Source organism: Erinaceus europaeus, chromosome 18 (assembly GCF_950295315.1).
Source record: "Erinaceus europaeus chromosome 18, mEriEur2.1, whole genome shotgun sequence".
Classification (NCBI taxonomy): Eukaryota; Metazoa; Chordata; class Mammalia; order Eulipotyphla; family Erinaceidae; genus Erinaceus; species Erinaceus europaeus.
This window is the reverse complement of record NC_080179.1, coordinates 21,224,119-21,248,130: the sequence shown is the minus strand read 5'-3', so window position 1 is coordinate 21,248,130 and position 24,012 is coordinate 21,224,119. Positions and strand designations below refer to the sequence as shown.

At 38.4% G+C, this 24,012-nt stretch overlaps 1 protein-coding gene across 4 annotated transcripts in view; it reads left to right on the top strand.

Moving 5' to 3' along the window:
• Positions 1-24,012, top strand: part of UBR3 (ubiquitin protein ligase E3 component n-recognin 3) — a 154,336-nt gene that overhangs the window by 106,686 nt on the left and 23,638 nt on the right. For 3 of the 4 annotated variants that reach the window (XM_060177740.1, XM_060177741.1, XM_060177739.1), the window contains exons 24-29: positions 3,630-3,718; positions 8,033-8,182; positions 9,253-9,386; positions 13,704-13,814; positions 16,716-16,928; positions 18,215-18,351. In XM_060177740.1, the coding sequence (XP_060033723.1) occupies positions 3,630-3,718; positions 8,033-8,182; positions 9,253-9,386; positions 13,704-13,814; positions 16,716-16,928; positions 18,215-18,351 (834 nt within the window). The remainder of the gene's footprint in view (positions 1-3,629; positions 3,719-8,032; positions 8,183-9,252; positions 9,387-13,703; positions 13,815-16,715; positions 16,929-18,214; positions 18,352-24,012) is intronic. The other variant, XM_060177742.1, reaches the window with a different exon arrangement.

Here is a 24,012-nt window from a genome sequence, read left to right as displayed (position 1 = left end):
CTCTGCTTCACCACTTGTGAACCTTTCCCCCTACAGATGGGGACCAGGGGCTTGAACTTTGGTCCTTCCACACTGTAATGTGATTGCATAACCAGATGTGCCACCGCCTATTTTTTTCCTCTCTCTCCCTCTCCCTCTGCCCTCTCTAAGCTACTATCTTGGTCCAATATTATGGGTGATTCCCCTCTCTGTTCCATTCTTACTGGATTTTCTGAGGACCAGGGTTAGGGATGTGTATTTGAGTGGACCTGGACAATGATCGGGGGTTGTCAAACCCCAGGTGCCTGGCTATGACTGTCGCACCTATGTTCCACCAAACCAGAAGTTTGAGATTGCAGGCATATCACAGAGTGGTGGGAGAACAGACTCTGACAGGGTGCAGTGGGCAGATGGAGCCCTTCTTTCAGCTCTCATATTAGTTGCTATAGAAACTGAGCTCCAGGAGGGCTGCTTTTAAGCTGCACCTGCAGTTCCCACATGGCTTATAGCTCTTATTTCCTCTTTCCTGCTGTTACCAAGTTGTGGACTCAGAATTGCTGTAGGATTAGGACACCAGCATTTTGGCTCAGCCTGCCCCTTATCTACCCAGTTAAATTCTTGTTTTATGGGTTTCTTCTAGTTGTGGCTTATTGTCTTGCAGGACGGAATGACCCTTGGGTGGCAGAACATGACTGAGCCCAGTGACTGTGGGCTGCTGGCTTGCTGTCCAATGGGGCTGTGTCCCAGGGTGTTTGGCTATCAGGTGGGAAGAGGATGTGGTGCAGAGGGAGCCAATTGACATTGCAGAACAGGATCTCAGTGTGCTAGTGGTCACAATCATCCCAGTGCTGACAGGCATGCGTAGGTGCAAGGAGCTGGGCTTGGCAGACTTGTACAGAGGGACTTCTTCCCTGAGCTGTTGTCCTTTGATGAGGTAGTCTACAATTCAAGTCCCTTACTATATGACGTTTTCTAGTTTTCTTTTTTTTCAAATATTTATTTATTTACAAGATAGAGGAGGATGGGTAGGGGAGAGAGAAAGCACCAGAAAAATCACATAGACACAGCCGTTGCTGTGGATTAGACTCAGGACCTCATGCTTGAGAGTCCAATACTTTGTCCACTGGACCACCTCCTGGGCCATGGTACATGACATTTCCGTGCATGTTGTAGCTTTGCTGTGTTCTTGTGGATGTGAAGGAAGACTTGGATTTTTTTTTTTTTTAATCTCAAATGTAAGTGAAGCCATACTGTATTTTTCTGTTTGACTTATTTTACTTTGTATAATACAGTCTTAAGTCTCACCTGTGTTGTCACAGATGACAAGATGTCACTATTTTTTGTGGCCAGATGGTGTCCCAGTATGAGCATATAACTTCTTTATCCATTCATCTGTCAGTGAACATGCAGGTTGTTTACTTTCCTGACTATTGTAAATAATACTGCAGTGAAGATAGGGCTTATCAATCTTTTAGGTCTTGTGTTTTCATTTTCTTTGGATAAGTACTCAGAAGAAGTTACTATATCATGTGGCGGTTCTATTTTTAAATGTCTTTTCCCGTATCACATTATTAGGAGTCTTTAGTTGTTTGCAGTACAGTTGTCGGCACAAGGGTAAATCTCTCATTTCCCATCTCCCTATACCGTGGCTACAACACACTCTTACCTTCAACTTAAGTCCTTTTCCACTATCAGATACCAGGACCGCCAGGCCCCCTAGGTTCCTTCCTTTTTCCTTCCCCAGAATTCTTGGCTTTGGCGCAATACACTACATACACTGAGTCCAAGGTTTACTTTGCATTTTGTCCTTGTTTTATAAGTTCCACCTGCAAATGAGATCATCTGGTATGTCCCTCTCCTTTTTGGCTTATCTCATTTAACACAATTTCTTCAAGTTTCATCCAAGATGAGGCAAAGGAGATGACTTCATTGTGTGAACAGATGGGTAGTAAAATTTTTAAGGAACCCCTTCACATTCAATTTACCTCATCATCAATTTACATTTCCTGCAACAGTACTTAAGGGTTCCTTTTTCTCCACAGCCTTGCCTGTACTTATTTATGGTGTGTGTGTGTGTGTGTGTGTGTGTGTGTGTGTGTAAGAGAGAGACAGAAGGAGGAAAGGAGAGATTGACACCCACCCAGAGAAGTTCCGAGTGAGAGAGATACTAGGGCTCCACCATCCATGCACTTCTATCTCATGTGGTGCTGTATTTTGAACTTGTGGCTGCACCCATACACTCTACCTACTGAGACACTTCCGCAGCCCTTAATGATTGTTTTCTCTTAATCATTCTGAGGTATTATCTTTTGATTTTGACTAGTAGTGTTGAAGACCTTTTCAGGTTCCTGTTGACCATCTGTTCGTTCTTTCTTTCTTTCTTTCTTTCTTTCTTTCTTTCTTTCTTTCTTTCTTTCTTTCTTTCTTTCTTTCTATTTATAAAAAGGAAACATTGACAAAACCATAGGATAAGAGGGCTACAACTCCACACAGTTCCTACCACCAGAACTCCATATCCATCTCCTTCCCTGATAGCTTTCCTATTCTTTATCCCTCTGGGAGTATGGACCCAGGGTCATTATGGGATGCAGAAGGTGGAAGGTCTGGTTTCTGTAATTGCTTCCCTGCTGAACATGGGCGTTGACAGGTCGATCCATACTCCCAGCCTGTCTCTCTCTTTCCCTAGTGGTACGGGGATCTGGGGAAGTGGAGCTCCAGGACACATTGGTGGGGTTGTCTATCCAGGGAAGTCTGGTCAGCATCATGCTAGCATCTGGAACCTGGTAGTTGAAAAGAGAGTTAATATACCAAACCAAACAAATTGTTGACCAATTATGGACCTAAAGGCTGGAATAGTGCAGATGAAGAGTTGGGGGTACTCCCATTTTGTAGATAGCTAGTATGCATATATTCCAAAGGGCCTGTGGCTATACTAGTTTTTTTTTTCTTTTTATTTTTTTCCCTGAGCCTGAAATCTGATATGCAGGTAGATCCAAGTTATTGTCTGGGGAGATGTTGTCATGGCTGGGGAAAGGACCAGAAAGCTGCATCAGGGAAAAGAGTAGCTCCCTAATATGGGAAAGGGGTATAAATATTGTTGACTGTAAACCCCATTGATTTGATTTGGTCTGAGAATCTGTACATTTTCTTTTGGAATATCTAGTCAATTTCTTTGCCCATTTTTAATCATTTTACGTGAGCTAATTTATTTTGGACATTAATAACCCATTGTCAGGTGACTTGCATATAATGTTCTTTAGTCAGTTGGCTGTATTTTTCTTTTGTTCATGGCTTCCTTCACTGTGTATAAGATTTCTAGTTTTAGATAGTCTCATTTGCTTATTATTATTTTTTTATCCTTGCTTTTGGGGTTGACTCTAGAAAAACATTGCTAATATCAGTGTTGGCAAAGCTTGCCATCTATGCTTTCTTTTAGGAATTTTATGGTTTCAGATTTTGTATTCAAGTTGTTAATTCATTTTGATTTTATCTTTGTGTTTGGCATGAGATTGTGAAGGTAAAATAAGTCTTACATGAAGTTTATGGAAATAAGCTTTCAACTATATGCCAGGGATTTTTCATATATTATATGCTCCTAGCTAGATCTTAGTTATGCCTGGCACTTACTACTTTATTTTTGTTTAATCTAGGCGGCAAAAGGCTAGAGAGCGACAGCAGAAATTGCTTGCAGAGTTTGCTTCACGACAGAAAAGTTTCATGGAAACTGCAATGGATGTTGGTAAGTCAAAATCTATTAGTTCAGAGCTCTGTTTACCATATGCACTCTCAGTTCAGCTCTGTTGTCAAGTACCTGTAATTCTTAGAGCTTCTTGAGGGGCCAGGTGGTGGTGCACCTGGTTGAGTGCACATATTACAATGTGCAAGGACCTAGGTTCGAGCCCCCAGTCCCCACCTGCAAGAGGAAAGCTTTGGGAGTGGTGAAGTAGTGCTGCAGGTGTCTCTCTGTTCTCTCCCTCTCTATCACCCTCTTGATTTCTGGCTGTTTCTATCCAATAAATAAAGATAATTAAAAAAAAAAAGACAAGAAAAGGAAGAGCTTCCTGAAAGTAGCAATGCAGTGCTCTCTGTCTGTGGTCTTATGTTACCGACTTTAGATTGTGAATCTACCAATATGCATCTTCTTTCCCTGATTCCATATGAAATTATTCTACGATTTTTTTTTTAATCTATTAGAATTTTCCTCATTCTATTTGATAAGACACAGAAACTGAGAGGGAATGGGGATATGGAGAGGGAGAGAGAAAGAGACGCCTGCTCTCCCCACCCCCAGGTGTTGGCAGAGACCGTGAACTCAAGTCCTTTCTCAGGCACTCAACCAGGGACACCTCCAGCTGGCCCTACCTGAATGTAGTAGCTTCAGGATGCTTTGACTGAGTCCTCCTTCTATAATTCCTTTAGTATTTCCTAAAATCAAGTATACTTTTCACATCTATTTGGTTTAGTATTAAAAATTTTGCCATGTGAAAGTCATGCCATTTCAATGTAAGATGACAGAGTACTACAAATAATCTTTTACAGACATTAAAGAAATAGACTGAATATCAATTTTAGGCTTTGTTTAGCCAGAATCAGTCAGTCATCCTCCTCATCCTCATCTTCTCTCTCTTTTTCCTGGAGTTCTGCTTAGCTCTGGCTTATGGTGGTACTGGGAATTCGGCCTGGAATTTCAGAGCCTCAAGCATGAAAGCATTTAAAAATTTTTTTATATTTATTTATTTTCCTTTTTGTTGCCCTTTTTTTTGTTGTTGTTGTAGTTATTGTTGTTGTTATTGATATCGTCATTGTTAGATAGGACAGAGAGAAATGGAGAGAGGAGTGGAAGACAGAGGGGGAGAGAAAGATAGACACCTGCAGGGGAGCTGGGGGTTTGAACTGCTATCTTTGTTTTTTTTTTTTTTGCCTCCAGCATTATTGCTGGGGCTCAGTGCCTGTACCATGAACCCACCACTCCTGGAGGCCATTTTTTCCCTTTTGTTGCCCTGATTTTTAAAAAAAATATAGTTGTTATTATTATTGTTATTTATTATTATAGTGGTTATTATTATTGTTGTTATTGATGCCGTTGTTATTGGATAGGACAGAGAGAAATGGAGAGAGGAGGGGAAGACAAAGAGGGGGAGAGAAAGATAGACACCTGCAGACCTGCTTCACTGCTTGTGAAGCAACTCCACCCCCCCCTGCAGGTGGGGATCCAGACTGGGATCCTTAATACCTGTCCTTGTACTTTGTGCCATGTGCGCTTAACCCTCTGCACTACCGCCCACCCCCCTCCAGGAAGTATTTTAAAAACTTCTCAACAAAGTTTTAAAAGAAAATAAGCTAAATATATACATCTAGTTTAGGTATCCATACATTTTTGCGTTCAGATATGCATAAACATTCTAGTGCACTTTTGTGCCCAGAAGCGTATAGAAGTAATATCCAGGAGATGTGTGCAGAGGGGTCCATCCCAGATTTAGCTTACGTCTGATAACAGTCACCAGTGGTACTTAAGTTTAGTATATAACTTTGATGTCAATACTTTTCTTGGTATTTTTTATTATTCCTTTTATACCCTTAAAACAGAGGGATAATCGTATCAAGATTTCCTCTTGATACTACTCAGTCCATATGGTATTTATATACTTATAATTTTTTAAATTTTTATTAGTGATTTACTTTTGTGAAACACAAAATTGTAATATTTCAAACCCACACCTGGTGTATGTGAGTTACCACACTTTCCACCGAAGTCCTATGTTCCATCTCAGTGTAGTTCTCACAGTGTCCAAGAGACAGTTTGGTTACATTCATTTATTTAATTTTTTTCAAAAGTTCATTTGCTTTGATCATCTTTATTTCACATATGAGTGAGACAGTCTGGTAGTTGTCTTTCATCTTTTTACTTATTTCACTTAGTAAATCACTGCTTATTCCTTCTATATTATCCTAAAGGATATAATACCATGTTTTTTAAATTATAGAATAGTGTCCTATTAATAAATATCCCATAACTTCTTTATCTAGAAGTCAGTGGATGGGCACTTAGGTTGTTTTCCATAGGTTGATATAAAGAAATCTCCTCGGGGGCTGGGCAGTCAGTAGCTCAGTAGGTTAAGCACACATGGTACTAAGTGCAAGGACCAGCGTAAGGATCTTGGTTTAAGCCCCCAGCTCCCTACAAGCAGTGAAGCAGGTCTGCAGGTGTCTTTCTTTCTCTCCCCCCTCTGTCTTCCCCTCCTTTCTCAATTTTTATCTGTCCCATCCAACAACAATGATAAACAGGGCAACAAAAGAGAAAAAGTAGCTTCTAGGAGCAGTGGATTCATAGTGCAGGCACTGAGTCCCAGCGATAACGTGGAGGCAAAAAAAAAAAAAAAATTCTCCTCCTCTTTTTATCTTTTTTATAAAGATTTTTCTTATTGATATGAGAAAGAGAGAGAGAGAGAGACAAGAGAGGACAGAGGAGAGAGGGAGAACCATTGCATTACTCAGGTTCATATAATGCCAGATTGAATTTGGCACCTCATGCCAAGGAGTCCAGTACTTTATTCACTGTACCACCTCCAGAGCCCTGTAAAAGATTCTCCAGTTATGTTTACCACAGATCTTTACTATCATCCCATATTCATCCTTTTGTTGAGTCAGAACTTTTTGTTCCAATTCTATTTGTATATAATAGATTTTTTTTTCCCCCTCAGATTTTCTTATTAGCTTCCTTCTTTTAATTTCTACTAGTGCTGGGCATTGTGTGAAGTTCTGGTTTGTATTTTCTTTCAGCTACTGTCAGTAAATGTCAGATATGTATTTATCTGCATGATTTATTATTAAAACATTTACACTTGATATCTTCCTCCACTTCCACCGTGTATTTTTACATATTTATCTAGATATGCTGTCATCTCTTAAACATGTCATAAATCACTTCAGTATCTCTTGTTTTCCTGTTCCTTCTATTCATTTCTTTGCCAACTTGGATACTACCACTAATCTTCATGAATTTTTAAGAGTCTTTACCTGGAAGTAATTATTGACTCAATGTTTTATTTCTTGTAATTAATGCTATATCAATGAGAAGGTTACTGTTATTCTCTGTAGAAACTTTTCTTACCAACACATAGTTGCATATAAATAATTCCTTATATAAATACATGTAGATATTATTATTGCTAAGATAAAATCACTAGACCTGAAGATAAATGAGAAATAGCTTGTTCCTCTGCCATCTCCTGGTAAATATTGCCGTTTTCTCCATCCTAAGAACTGCCCTATCATTCTAAACTTCTCTTAGAGTGGTCTAAGAGGCGGTGCTATGGATACAGTGTTGGACTCTCAAGAATGAGATCCTGAGTTTGATCCCCAGCAGTGTACGTGCTAGAATGATGCTCTGTCTCCTACCCTCCTGTCTCCCCCGTTAACAAACAAATATATTTTTTAAAGGATATGAAGATTAATTTTTCCTTTAAAGATGCCCCAAAGAAAATTAAATTATTTTCTCCCTTATTTCTTTAAAATATGTTATTGTGAAATTTTCTTTTTTTCATACAAATGTCTGCCTCTGTGTTTTTTTGGTTTCATTTTTATATGCAAATGATACAACAGCAGACATGTATTTAGTCATGTTATTTCAAGTCTCTCATACCAACTGTACTTTTTGTCTTTTTCTAGGTAAGTATTTTATTTTAGCAAATTACTTTTCCCCATAGTTTTATTATTACATAAATTTACTGGTATTGAAGCTCAAGATTACTTGAACTTGACCCCCCCCCCATTTTCTTTATTTTTTTAAATTTTCTTTCTTTCTTTATTGGATAGAGACAGCAGGAAATCGAGAGGGAAGGGGGATATAGAGAGACACCTGGAAAACTGTTTCACCACTTGCAAAGCTTTCCCCCTGTAGCTGGGGATGAGGAGCTGGAACCCAGGTTCTTGTGCATTCTAGCATGCATGCAACCAGGTGTGCCACCACCTGCCTGCCACCCCCACATTTTCACTGGAGAGAAAAAACAAATTTCCCCCCTTAATAATAAAGAACTGTAACTTCCCTCCTCAGATTCTCCTGAGAATGATATTCCTATGGAGATCACTGCAGCAGAGCCCCAAGTTTCTGAGGCAGTGTATGACTGTGTTATTTGTGGACAGAGTGGCCCCTCTTCTGAAGATCGGCCGACAGGACTGGTTGTACTGCTGCAAGCTTCTTCAGGTAAAATCAAAGTAATTTTTCAGCAGGATATTTGAAATCCAAGATATGTAGAATAGATTAATAAATCTAAATATTAAGTGATTTTTTTTGGTCTAAAAGTAGCAAGGACTGATTTATCTAACAAAACCCCTTTATTTATTTATTTATTTATTGATTGATTGATTGATTTTATTTTCTTTGAACTTATTGTTGGCGAAAAGAAGAGAGATCTTTATTTACACATCTATTTCCCATTAAGTGTGATAGTATATTGCCAATGTTATATTGCTAATAACTGACCTTTTGGCATTTTAATTGTTCTAAATTCTAGAGACCTTTTAATTCCAGAAATAGGTTACTGGATGTTCCCTGCCAGTATCGATGAATATGTTATTTTTAATTTCTTTATTGAGGAATTAATGTTTTACATTTAACAGTAAATACAATAGTTTGTACATGCATAACATTTCCCAGTTTATAATTTTATTTTTATCATTATTCTTTTCACCACTTAAATTCTCTCAAGTTTGGTCAGTTGGAAGTCCTTTAAGCCCTTATAGCCTGTACTACCATGTTTGTATACTTCCTTCAATTTTTTTATTACATACAATTCTAGACTCATTCTAGACTTTTCTCCAACTATGGATTCAACTGTAGAGACAAGCCTATCTACTTCCTTTTAGTGAGAAATAGTATATTTAGACATGAAGTTTATTGAAAAATGGAGAGTCATAACTCTTAGGGTTTTAGACAGAACTTAGAAACTATCTATCATGCATTTATCCATCCCTTCATCCATCCCTTCATCATCCATCCATCCATCCATCCATCCATCCATCCATCCATCCATCCATCCATCCATCCAATCAATGGTTCATGCTCATACTTTAGTATTAAAAAAACAGCATATTTGAACGTACGTAGAAGAGAACTACTCTGTAAAAGAGAACTAGAATACAATTGCTTTGTAGTTCATTAAACATTCATGTGGTCATGGTAAATGGCCGTTGTGTGTGTGTATGTGTGTGTGTGTGTGTGTGAATTAATGTCTATTTGTTGGTTACTTAATGATCTCTCTGTTGTAAATGTAGTTTTGGGACAATGCCGTGACAACATTGAGCCAAAAAAGTTGCCTGTTACTGAAGAGGAACAGATTTATCCTTGGGATACCTGTGCAGCAGTTCATGACGTGAGACTTTCATTACTACAGCGTTATTTTAAGGATGTAAGTACTCTTTTACCAAATACTGATTTTGTTTGAAAACTTGATGGTTATTTCTCCCCAAAGCTTTGCCTTATAAGTTTTTCTTCTACCAAATGCTATTCATATGTCGAATCTGAAATTCTCCTAGAACAAAACATTATGTGCCTAGTAAAGACATGGAAATGCTAATAAATAAAACTTTCACATTATAAATATGATACCAATGTTTAAGATTTTTTAAAAAGATACGTATTTTCTTCAGTGAAGCAGGAGAATGAGAGAGAGAGAGAGAGAGAGATAGAGACACCCAGACACTGCTCATCTCTGGCATATGGCGGTGCCAGGAACTGATTGTGGACCACAGACATAAAAGTCTGATATACTCTCTTTACTATCTCCTGGGCATTAAATATTTTTTGTTGTGTGGTATATACATTCAGTTTAGTGGAGTATAAATAATAATTGTATATATATTTAGATATGGCATAAATACGGTTTTTACTTTATTTTCTCCTCCCTCCCTCCCTCCCTGGGGTTGTCACTTGGGCTTGGTGCCAGCACTACGAAGTGGTGACTTCAGGTGGCCATTTTTTTCTTCCTATTTTATTTGTTAGGACAGAAAGAATTTGGGGTGTGGGGGAGAGACACCTGAAGATTTGCTTCACTGCTTGTGAAGTATTCCCTTTGCAGGCAGGGACAGGGCTCAGACCTGGGTCCTTGAGCATGGTTATGTGTGCACTTAACTGGGTACACCACCCAGGCCCCTCCTTTTACTTTATTTTTATTTTTATTTATGTTTGTTAAGTTTGTATACATTTGCTAAGTTTGTCTCATGAGTTAATTATCAAGTGTGGTTTTCTTTTCGCCTGTTCAGTTTTAGGTCAACTTCATCTTAGATTATGAAATCTATGGTAATTTAAAATATTTAAAATATAAGGCATTATTTTAAACTCCTATGGGATAATTGTCTTGATAGATGCCCAAATAGAGTTCTTTCTTATGCCCAATATACTGGCTTAAATAGAGTGAACTAGAGGATAGATAGGAGGTGGAATACGGGAGTCGGGCTGTAATGCAGTGGGTTAAGTGTAGGTGGTGCAATGCACAAGGACCAGTCTAAGGATCCCTGTTCGAGCCCCCAACTCCCCACCTGCAGGGCAGTCACTTCACAAACGGTGAAGCAGGTCTGCAGGTGTCTGTCTTTCTCTCCCCCTCTCTGTCTTCCCCTCCTCTTTCCATTTCTCTCTGTCCTATCCAACAATGACAACAACAATAACAACAACAACAAAAAAGGTGGAATACTTAATTAAAATATTAGATGGGAAGAGCGATGACAAGAATCAATGGAATGTAGACGATCTGAACTGAGGAGAAGGCTGCTGGTAGGCTCTGGAGATGAAGACTCTGGTTTAGGCAGGTGTTGGATAGCATGGAAAGAGTCCCAGTGAGAAGCACTTTGGGATTTGGTCTTGAACCTGCCATTTCGTAACTGTGAATTTCGCCAAACAAATACCCAATTGCTGAGTCTCCTCAAGCATAAAAGAAGGCTTGTGTTGGACTTTGATATAGAAACTCAACAGATTAGATTTTTTAAAAGTTTATTTTGCATGTAATAAAGGTCAATGTAAATATGAACAGCTTTTTATTCAAGGCAGCCCATTTAGGAGGGCTCAGGTTAGTCCTTATAAACACAGTTCGGTTTAATTTGAAGATCATAGTTACTTATATGGTCAGAAGAGTTAAAAAAAAAAATCCTGTCTAAATGTCCATGTATATCTGCATTTATGTGTCCCTCTTCCATACCTTTAAACCTTGTATTTATGGTTTCTTTGAATTTTGTTACAGAGTATTTATGTAGTTTTTTAGTCAGAAAATAAACATTTTCATTTCAAAGAAAACAATGAAATTATGTTAAGTTCTTTTCTGTAAAAATTATTACCGCCTCTAATATTCTTGTTATAATCCTGGTTTTCACTTTTAATCGCTTTGGAGCAAATAAGTAGAGATGAATCCTAGAACTAAAAACAAGAATCACTTGATTCAATTAAAATGTAACCTAGATCTGTGAGTAAAATAGTTTCAAGGGCAGAGGCCATCCAATAGTGGAGTGAGAAAGTAGAGTATCTCTTTATGTATTTTCATAGTTTTTTTTTAATGAATGTATGCCTATATCTCCTGTGTTATATGATTCTGGAGGTCTTGGATCATATCTTACATTTATGCTATAATTCCCTTAAACCCCCCCCCCCTTCCAAGGGGTTAGTACTTGTTGTGTGCACTATAAATGCTTACTGGATTTAAAAATAGTTTTTATTTAATAATTCATCACAGAGTACCAACCTTTTGTAGGCAGGCTGTTTAAGTTACTATCAATGGCTGCTAATCCTGATTATAGAGTTTAGTGGTGTAGATCTTGCTCCCTTCAGGTCAAATGCATGCTTTTTTTCTTTTTTCTAATTTTTATTTATAAAAAGGAAACACTGACAAAAAAAACCAAAACCATAGGATAAGAGGGTTACAACTCCACACAGTTCTCACCACCAGAACTCCTTATCCCATCCCATCCCCTGATAGCTTTCCTGTTCTTTATCTCTCTGGGAGTATGGACCCAGGGTCATGGAGTACAGAAGGTGGAAGGAAGGTCTGGCTTCTGTAATTGCTTCCCCACTAAACGTGGGCATTGACAGGTCGATCCGTACTCATAGCCTGCTTCTCTCTTTCCCTAGTGGGGCAGGGCTCTGGGGAAGCGGGGCTCCAGGACACATTGGTGGGGTCAGTCTGTCCAGGGAAGTCTGGTTGGCATCATGTTAACATCTCGAACCTGGTGGCTGAAAAAAGAGTTAACATATAAAGCCAAACAAATTGTTGACCAGTCATGGACCTAAGGGCTAGAATAGTGCAGATGAAGAGTTGGTGGGGTGGGGGTGGGGGGTCTCCATTCTGTAGATAGTTAGTAGGCCTATTTTAGTTATATTCCAAAGGTCCTTTTTCCAGCCATGACATCATCACCCCAGACAATAACTTGGATCCACCTGCATATCAGATGTCAGGCTCAGAAAAAACAAAACAAACAAACAAAACAAAAAACTAGCATAGTCAAATGCATGCTTTCTTATAGCTTTGACAAAGCATTTTACTCTTATGGCAGTACACTTGCTATTAAATTTATTTACAGCAGATATGACAAATAGAGAGGTAACTTGGGGGCCAGGTGGTACTCATATTACAGTCTGTAAGGACCCAGGTTCAAGCCCTGGAACCCACCTGTAGGGAGGAAGCTTCACAATAGGTGAAGCAGGGCTGCTGGTGTCTCTCACTTTCCCTCTCTACCTCCCCCATCCTCTCAGTTTCTGGCTGTCTCTATCCAATAAATAAATATAATAAAAATTTAAAAAAAGGGGGGGGAGGGAACCTGAACTTGAGTTTGAACTCAGTTATCCTGAGTGGGAAGTTAAAAGGGTATGATTTATAAGTTACAAGTAATTTTTTAATTTTAATTTGTAAAGAAGGGCAGTACTGTTAAGTGTATAGAGCTTTAGTACAAATAGAGCTTGTGATGATTGATAAGTATTTAACATAGCAGTGGACATGCATTGAAGCCTTCTGAAAATATTAGTCTTATGCTAGTAATGTCTTCCTGAGGGATTTTTTTTTTCCTTTTGACTTGAGGAAATTAAAATAAAAATCTAGCAGTTACAAAGGCAAATTCTTACTATTCCCAGTTTTGAAAGATAAATGCTTTTCCAAGAGAACAGTGCTCTTATTAATTGACTAGGAGCCATTCTAAATGAATACACCAAAATCTCCTTTTCCTTTAAGAAATTCCAAAATGTAAAATAGAAATAAACAGACCTCCTGCTGTCTTTCTGATTTGTAACAGTAGAAGCCAGCTCACCTGCTGTGAGCATTTGACTTGTTCTGCTACACATCTTCAGCTCAGCTAGGAAGGTGTTCTGATTTTGTCAGCTTTCATATGCTCATGAAGAATCTTGATTTAATATTGGAATTCTGTTTATTATTGCTTAATGATATTTTGGTCAACTTTTTATGTTGGAAAGAAATTCATGCAATACGAGATGACCGTCTTATTCAAAATATCTTTTGTTTTTTTTCATTCTTTCAAACATGTTTGGGAACTAAAAGCCTATGGTATTACAAATCTGAAGTTACAGTCTTAGCGCCATCTTAGATTTTATTTTAATCACAAAGATATAAACCCCTCACTAATGTAACAATATGAAATCATGCACAGGTTTATGTGTATAATATTAATGTCTGTGCTTCTTTGAAATTAACTGTCTTTTGTTCTTTATCTTTTTTTTTCTTCTTTTTTTAAAGAGTTCTTGTCTCTTGGCAGTATCAATTGGCTGGGAAGGAGGTGTTTATGTACAAACCTGTGGGCATACACTTCATATAGATTGTCATAAATCTTATATGGAGTCATTACGGGTAAGTTGATGGGAACAGTTTTTAAAGTGTATGTATGTATATCAGTCCAGGCATGAAGTGTGTTAACAGTATATACGCATCCCAGTTGACAAAGATAATCAGCTTTATAAATTTCACTTTTCATTTTGCTTTGGTCATTGATTTCCACAGCAGTAATTTTAGATCTTCTATTTAGAAGCTGCTATTCTAGCACAGAATTATTAAGCTTTAATATATTTTTTAAAAAAAATTTACTGGATAGAGACAGCCAGAAATTGAGAGAGAAGAGGATGATAGGGACAGAGACAGAAAGACACCTGCAGACCTGCTTCACCACTTGTGAAGCTTCCCCCCTGCAGGTAGGGACCAGGGGCTTGAACCTGGGTCCTTGCACACTATGACATGTGCACTTAACCAGGTGCTCCACCACCTGGCCCCCAGCTTTAATATCTTACTATGATCTGACATGGTCATTCTTCAGATTCTTACATTCTCATTCTTTAACGCCATTGCATCTTTCTTAGTGTCTTAATTCTTTCCCATCCTCACATTCTTGTATCTTGCCCATTTTGCTTTTTAATTTAGCTACTTCACTTATTTGTATTCTAATTTGTTGTTGTTGCTAGTTTTCAGTACTTTGGGCTACTGTTTTCAGACTGAAAGGAAAGGAAGAGAGAGACAGAGAGGAAGAGACATCATGGCACCAAAACTCCTTCCAGTACTGTGGGTACCGCCACGTGCTGTACCAGGGACTCCAGGCCCGTGGCAAAGCAAGTGTCCTCCCGTGGTAACTAGCTCACTTGCCACCTCTTTAAAACAGTGTGTGTGTGTGTGTGTGTGTGTGTGTGTGTGTGTGTGTGTGTGTGTGTGATACACACAATGGGATATTACTAACTGTTAAAAATGATGAGGTCATTTCATGGACGGAACTTGGAAATATCATGTTAAGTGAAATAAACCAAGCAGAGAAAGACCGAATGATCCCTCCCTCACATATAAGTGGGGCTTAATGTTAGGGACAGGGAAGGAGGACAGGAATGAAATGTGGACTGGGAGTGGTGTATCACATCAAAGCAAAGGACTCTGGGAAGGAGGAAGAGGGAGGGACAGAAGAGAACTGTGGCATCCTGGTACATAATGGGAACTGCTCACGTGTCAGTGAGTACACTGTACATCATCACGCCTCGCAACACAATTCTTAATTCATAATTACTTTTATGAAAGAGAGAGAACAGAGCACTGTTCTGGCATATGGAGTGCTAGCAATGAGACTCAGGGCAAGATGGGTGTTCTGTCCACTTAGCTACCTCCCCAACCCACCATACTGCCCTGCCCTGCCCTGCCCTGCCCTGCCCTGCCCTGCCCTGCCCTGCCCTGCCCTGCCCTGCCCCTCTTCTCTTCTCTTCTCTTCTCTTCTCTTCTCTTCTCTTCTCTTCTCTTCTCTTCTCTTCTCTTCTCTTCTCTTCTCTTCTCTTCTCTTCTCTCCTCTTCCTCTCTTCCTCTCTTCCTCTCCTCTTCCTCTCTTCCTCTCCTCTCCTCTCCTCTTCTCTTCCTCTCTTCCTCTCCTCTTCTCTTCTCTTCTCTTCCTTTTCTTTTTTTCTCTTTCTTTTTTTTTTTAAATTTTACCAGAGCACTGTTCAGCTCTGGCTTATGGTTGTATGGGGGACTGAACCTGGAACTTTGGAACCTCAGATATGAGAGTCTCTGCATAACCATTATGCTATCTACCCCCACACTCTTTTCTTTTAATTTTTATTTATTAGAGACAGAGAGAAATTTAAAGGGGGTGGAGATAGAGAAGAGGGAGACAGACAGACATCCAACCCTTTAAACTTTGTATTCTTTTTTTTAAAACTTGTGACCAAAGTTACCTGTGGGGCTGTATGTGAATTCACCACTCCCGGTGGCCATTTTTTCCTTTTTATTTAATTATTTTTCTTCCTTTCTTATTTGATAGGACAGAGAAAATTGAAGGGGGTTATAGACAGGGAGACAGATATCTACAGACTCGCTGGTGAATCAACACCCCCCCCACACACACACACACACGTAGAGAGTGGGAGCTGGAACCCAGATCCTTGACTTGGTGACGTGTTTGCTCAACAGGGTGTACCATCACCTCTCCCTCCCCACCCCCAGCTCTTTCAGTTTATATGCACTTTTTTAACCTGATTTTTTTTTTTTTGCCTTAAGATTTATTTCTCTTTAAATATTTTTATCTATGTATTTATTTTGGATAGAGACAGAAATTAAGGGGGGGTAGACAGACACTTGCAGCACTGTTTCACTATCTGTGAAGCTTTCCCCCTGTAGGTAGGGACTGGGGGCCTTGAACCTGGGTCTTTGTGCACTCATTGTGCGCACTCAGCCAGGAACACCACCACCTGGCCCCGAAACTTATATGCACTTGCCACATAAAATTCAGCCAGTTGTGTCCAGCAGTTAGAAATTTTAGGAGATACATCACAAGGTTGAGGTTTGAATTACTCTTAAAACTACCTCTCTCTTACCTCAACCTTCTCATTAGTCACATATATTAAGAAAATATGGACATGGGCTAAGAGGGAAATGATCTACTTTACCTACTCTCTTTTTGAATTTTTCTGTATTTCAAGCCCAGACTTCACATGACACCATTATTTGAATGTTTTTATGCTGAGAAAAAGGTGTACTATTGATAATGGCAAGTATTCTATGACTGTCAAGAAATGATTTGGATGAAAATCCTAGTACAGTGCCTAAAAAAAAAAAAATGAAATGATTGGTAAATCTCAACATTTAAATGAGAGTTTTAAGTTTTTGTGACATATATTAGAGATGTATTTTTTAGTATGTTTTTTTAATTTCCTATAAGACATGTTATAAATTTTGTGTTCTGTAACATTGTATAGCATACATTTCTGTGCTTATTTCATCCTTTAGAATGACCAGGTTCTTCAAGGCTTCTCAGTGGACAAAGGAGAATTCACATGTCCTCTCTGTAGGCAGTTTGCTAACAGTGTTCTCCCCTGCTATCCTGGAAGCAATGTGGAAAATAACCCATGGCAACGTGCTAGTAGCAAAGGCATCCAGGATCTCATAAAGGAAGTGAAGGAGCTGCAGGGTCGGCCGGGCGCCTTCCCAGTAAGCATCAGTGTAAGGCGGAAATATCCTGGCTACCTCCATTCTGCTTTTCAGCTGTCATTTTCATTCTGTTCCTAAATTATTCTGCAACTTTATACATCTAGTACAATTGCTTTTAGCGGTCTTTCGCTTCTGTAACCATAAGGTTATTACAAACAAAAAGGAAAGTAATAGAACAGAGTACCACCAGCGCTATTACTTGTTACAGTTTTAGTATATATTGTTTAGATCATGAAATCCTTTAATGTTAGATATGATTTGACTCTTTGAGGATGTTAAAATATAAAAGAAAGCCAAATGAACAAATTCTGTGTACCAGCCTATATAGAGCATAGCCCAGTGTTTTAAAAACTAGGTATTTTAAGATTATGATGATATATGTATACACACATTTTATCTACATAAAAATTTATATTTACATGAATAATAGAAAGCATTTTATATGTCATTGAATCATTCACTTTAGTCAGTGTTTCTTCTCTCTTTTCTTCTTTCCTTTTTCTCCTTCACTGGAGCATTATTCAGCTCTGGCTTATGATGGTACAAGGGATCGACCCTTTCTTTGGAGCCTCAGACCTGAGAATCTGTCTGTATAATCATTATGCTATCTCCCTCACCCAAGTCAGTCTATCTTAACTGTATAATTCGATGTAAGATATTATCTTTTTTTCTCTGCTAGATTAATTCTGTGCTTAAACAGCACTTACGTATTTCATGCTTGTTATAGATTCATGATACAGTCCCTGGGAGAAGTTATAGTTCTGCCTAGTTTATGCAATAAATATATGAAAACTGAGTATTTGGCCTTTGAAGCAGCAATTCATAGTTTAAATCCACTAAGATTGATCTCTTAAAATTTTTCTCTTTCTAGCTTAAGACTAATTTTAGCATCTGTGTTATTTCTGTTGAAATTTAGAAGCTCCTCTAGCTTTAAAATATGCTTTAAAAAGGGACACTAATATTACATTGGAAAAATAAATGAAAATCAGCTTTTTTAAAAAAAAACATGGAACTATTCATATATTGGTATTAACAACACTCATTCATTTATTCAGAATATAGTTACTGTGGCTAATCCATGGTTAAATTACCAATCACAGTATAGAATTAGGGTAGGAGACCCTAAAATTAAGAGAAATATTTATTTATCTGTTACCTGTGCATTAAATATAATAGATAGTATATGTCTGTATTGATTTTTAAACTTCAATCTCCTAATGTGTTCATGTTGTCATATTAGACTATTACTAGAGAAAATGAATATAAATAAGCTTGATATATATTCTTACATTTTCCAGTCAGAAACCAACTTAAGTAAAGAAATGGAAGCTGTAATGAAAGACATAAAAAATACCACTCAGAAGAAATACAGAGACTATAGCAAGACCCCTGGCTCACCAGACAATGATTTTCTCTTTATGTATTCTGTTGCTAGGTAGGTATATACATTACATACTTTTTGCATTTACTTATTGTTAGTGGTTGCTTTTATTGTTTTGTTTATTGATATTCATATTTATTTGAATTATGTTTATTATTGCCATTTATATAACCTCCTATGGCTATAAATGTATAGTTTTTCATTTTTCTGGAGAGCTTTTATTTTAATGAGATGCTGGAATGTGTATTACTAAGCATTATAGTATACTGGGAAAAAGTGTATTGTGAATATTTTGGGACAAAAAAATGAAAGCAGATGAGTATATGTGTGTACATGCAAAACACACACACACACACACACACACACACACACACCGTGTTGTTAAGAAATCACTATTGGAAAAAAGAAAGAAAGAAAGAATGAATGAATATCACTGTTGGGATCAGCAATAGCACAACAGGCTTTCATTCCTGAGTCCCCAGAGGTCTTGGATTCAATCTTTAGCATCACCATAAGCCTGGGCTGAGCAGTGCTCTGGAAAGAGAGAGAGACAGACACACACCACTGTTTAAAATAGTAAACACTTCTACTTTATAGATAATAACAGTGAAAATATGTTTGTTTTAATCTAGTGAAAGATTTATTTTCAGTATTTAGTTATTATTATTTTGCCATGAGGGTTATCACTGGAATTCGGTGCCTCCATGACAAGTCCACTGCTCCCAGTGGCCACTTTTCTTCCTTCATTGCATCCCCTCTCCCTTCCCTCCCTTTTTTTCCCCCTTGTTAGAGACAGAGACATGGGGGGGGAGGGTACCTGTAGCCCAACTCTACTGCAAAAGAAGCTTCCCCCGCTTTCCCTCAGGTGAGGGCCACAGGCCTTGAACCTGGGTCCTCATGCATAGTAATGAGACCCTTTATGGGGTGTACCACTGCCCAGCCCCCAAAACTGGTGGAAAATTTCCTAATATTCTAGGAGACTATTGGTGGTTTGGGAAATCAGATAAAGGAGAGGAAGCAAAGCACTGAGCATGCTTTAAGTCTATTAATAGCTAGCAGAGGGCTCAAGAAAAGAGAGGTAAATAGTTCTTATCTTACATGTATAATTGGTATAATTGACTGAGTAGCTATTCAAAACTCAGGGAATAATTTCAAATAGAAATATAGAAACCTTGTGGTCTAGCAGGTAGCCTAGCTAGAGCTTTGGACTTTAAAAGCATGGGATATTGAACTCAGTCCCTGGCATCATGTGGCCTCTCCTCTCCTCTCCTCTCCTCTCCTCTCCTCTCCTCTCCTCTCCTCTCCTCTCCTCTCCTCTCCTCTCCTCTCCTCTCCTCTCCTCTCCTCTCCTCTCCTCTCCTCTCCTCTCCTCTCCTCTCCTCTCCTCTCCTCTCCTCTCCCCTCCCCTCCCCTCCCCTCCCCTCCCCTCCCCTCCCCTCCCCTCCCCTCCCCTCCCCTCCCCTCCCCTCCTCTCCCTCCCCTCCCCTCTCCTCTCCTCTCCTCTCCCCTCCCCTCCCCTCCCCTCCTCTCTCTCTTCTCTCTCTTTCTCTCTTTTTCTCTGTCTCATAAATAAGTCTTAAAAAAGAAATTTAGAAACTTTAGTTGAGTAAAAACAGAGAACCACCAAATAAATACAGTTGAAAAGCAAGCACATTAGGAACTTTTAGATACTTTGGGTAGCATGATACTGTTTACCCATGGAGATCTCTAGAAACATAGTTCATATTTTGTCCAAGTAGTACTAACTAGGTAAGAGCTAGAGATAATATGACTTGAAGTCATGTACCAAATAATGGTTGAGTAGAACTAGAACTCAGATCTCCAAAACTGAGGTCTGGTTTTTCAGTTGCTGTCCCTTATTTGCATGCATTTCATCATGGGCATTCTCTTTGCCCTTTTCCTGTAATAAAAGTTGCAAAAAAGTGGGCTGGGAAGGTGGTGCAGTGGATAAAGCATTGGGCCCTCAAACATGAGGTTCTGAGTTCAGTCCCTGAAAGCACATGTGCCAGTGTGCTGTCTAGTTCTTTCTATCTCTGTCTCCTTCTACTCTTCTTATAAATAAATAAATAAATAAGATATATTTTTTAAAGTTTCAAAAAGAATAAATTAACTATATATATATTATTTAGAACCCAAGAAAAAAAATGGAACCAGACTTGGAAACACTGTAGCAAGCAAGTTAGCTCAGGAGAATGAAACGGGTCAGTCGTTGGTCTGAGAGTGCAGAGGGATCATCCGATGTACAGGGAACTGATGGATTGAAGTAACTTTCTGTTCTGCACATTCCAGAGTTATTATTTACCCAGTATGCTGCTAGGAAAATATGACAGTTAATTGAACATTTTACCTCTGGAGAGTTAACCAGTTATTGAATTGTAATGAAATATACTTTAAAACTAAATGAAATATAATAGATTTTTTTTCAAGGTTTCAAGAGTTTATAAAACTTCTATACAGTATTGTATCAATAATACTGTAGAATATTAGAGTGAAAGTAAACCAACTCCGATACTTTCTATGTTATGCTCAGGTAAGCTTTATGTACACACATGTGCATATGCATCATATATATGCAGACATTTCTGTTGCTCACTTACTTACATTATGGATTTTGTTAGTCTTAACTTTATGAGAAAATCCTGGCTGAATGAGAATTACTTATACTTTGGAATTTCGCTATAGTATGATAAGACAGGTGATTTGACTTAATTTAGTAGTGACTTTAGTTTCTTATTTTGTTGATTTACATATTTTCTAAAAATTCAGAGTAAAGCTTACTGTGGTAATTGGACACATTGGATTAGCACGTTAGTTTGCTTTTTAAACAGAATCAGTGACAGGTGTCAAGTGCTAGTTACTAAGTGTGTACTTAGAATAATAATCAAAATGTCCTTTCTGGAGCCAGGAGATAGATAGCCCCCTTGGTAGGGTGCTTACCTGTCTATCATGTGGAAAGCCCCCTGGTTGGAACCCTGGCACGACTCAAGAGTACCACAACACCTGGCTGCAGCTCCATAGATGGAAAAGTCTCTTGCTCTGTCTGGGGGGAAAAGAAGAAGAAGAAGAAGAAGAATGGAGAGAAAATTGGCCAGAGAGCAGTGATACTGCACTTGTGCTAAGGGAACCACCACCTGCGGTTAACCTGCTGCGCTACCGCCCGAATCCCTATTATTATATTATTTTACCAGAGCACTAATCAGCTTTGGCTTATGGTGGTGTGGGGGATTGAACCTGGGGCTTTGGAGCCTCAGGCATGAGAGTCTCTTTGCATAACCATTATGCTATCTGCCCCTGCCCCAATTTATTAATCTTAATGAGTGATACAGAGAGAAAGATACAGAGATATCAGAGCAGTGATGAGCTCTGGCTAGTTGTGGTGGTGGGAGCCAAACCTGGAACCACAGAGCCTCAGGCATAAAAGTCTTTTTGCATCACCATTATATTGTTCCCCAGTCCCTAGTAAGTGTTTTGTTTTTGAAGAACTGTATTCTTTTTTAAATTTTTTTTATATTTATTTATTTTCCTTTTTGTTACACCCTTTTTTTAAATTGTTGTTGTTAGATAGGACAGAGAGAAATGGAGAGAGGAGGGGAAGACAGAGAGAGGGAGAGAAAGATAGACACCTGCAGACCTGCTTCACCACTTGTGAAGCGACTCCTCTGCAGGTCGGGAGCCGGGGGCTCGAACCGGGATCCTTATGGGTCCTTGCGCTTTGCGCCGTGTGCACTTAACCTGCTGCGCTACCGCCCAACTCCTGAGGAACTGTATTGTTTTGACATTTAGAATCAAAATATGCCTAATAGGGAAACTAGCTTATAAAGCTATTAAGTATAATACTTGTATAAAATACTTGTATAAAATACTTGTATAATACTTGTATAAAATACTTGTATAAAAGTATAATACGTTTTTGTAGGTTATAAGTATTTCTTTACTGTTTTATTCATATGGTAAGACTGTACAGGATTTAAGAAAATATTTTTCATTTCCATTAGGTAAAGCATTCACTTTTAAATTAACTGATTAATTTTGCCACCAGGCTGATTATTTGGGCTGGGTGCTTAGACTACCATCCCCTGCTCCCAGCAGTCATTTTTCTTCCCTCCTTCCTTCTTTCCCTCCCTCCCTCCTTTTCTTTCTTTCTCTCTCTCTCTCTCATCTCGATAGGAGAGAGAAATTGAAAGGTGGCTATAGAGAAGGAAAGAAAGAAAGACTCCTGCAGTCGTGTTTCACCATTTATGAAGCTTTTCTCTTGTAGGGAGTAGGAGTGGGGGAGGGGGAGCGCTGCTGGAGCTGGGCCTTGTTCAGGTAATGTGTACCTTCAATCAGGTGTGCCACTGGTTGCCTTTTTCGGAGGATGACAAGAGAAGAGATGACGGAGAAGAGATCATTGGAATGACATCTTTCTGTTGCATTTGAATTAATCAAAATCACTGTATTCAAATTTTAATATATTTCCAAAAAGGATTCTGTTGCAAATACCTAAAATGCTAAATTTGGGCATGATAACTTTTTAAATTGTAACACAATTCATTATTTTATGATTGAAAAAAGTTGATGACAGTAATTTTAACAACTCGCTTTCCCAACATTTTGGAATCATGTTACATACATCGTAGAGGTATCGTAGAGGTATTTCTAAGTAGGCACTTGGCTTTTATACAGTGAAAAACATTGAAATGAAAGATGAACTTAAAAAAACAAAACAAAGGTGAACGTAACGGAGATTTAAGTGGAGAGACATCTTTAAATTCCATTAGGTAAACTTTTTAAAAGAGTGAATATACCACACCTTATCTATTAGTTGGATTATAAATTTGAACTTTGTAAACAAATTACATTTTTAGATAACAGGAATGCTTGCTAAAAAAAATAAAATTGTACTATGAAAAGCTCTTTCACAAAAAGTTCCAAACATCCTGGCCCCCTTTTTTCTTTTACTGTTAGGTTTAATGGAATAACAGGAAGATTCAGTAAAAGAAAGACGATAAATTTTAGGGATTAAAGATACTATTTTTTTCTTTTACTATTTTATTGGGGGGGGGTCACTTAATGGTTTACAGTATAGTTGTTGACACATGGGTACAATTTCTTACCTCCCCATGACAGGTGTCTGCAAAATACTTTCACTCTCAATTTAGGTCCTTTGTCACCACCAAAACAAAGAGATTGTCAGTTCCTGAGAATTCTTTTTTCTTTTTTGCATCTCATTAGGAATTTAGGAACTATATCCCAGATGTCCTGTGTTTCGCAGATGTCCTGTGTTCCCCAGAAATCTAAAGTTTAATTTGGAGATATAAAAGTAATATGTGTAAATATGTATGGTTTGTTTAAAAATATGTAAAATACTGCAGAACTTCAAAAAAGGAAGATGAGGAAATCAAATGCCAGTTCTTATCCCAAGAAAAGGGAGTTTATTTTCCATTGACTCCTGAGTGAGTCAAAGCTGCTCTTGTAGGATATAAGGTTTTGATATGGATGAAAATAGTTTTTCTTTGAGAAGTACTATGGTAGGCTTAAACTCCCACTACAGTAATGGATTGTCTCTGTATGTATACAGGCATACACCTATGTGTTTTTCAGATTATAGTTCTCCAACTAGAAGTTAGTGTCAAGGACAGGGAAAAAGGGGTAGGAGGGGAAGCAAAATAATATCAAGAAGCTGAAGCATAGAGTTTTTCTATGAACATATCTAGGTGACTACAATGCTAGACT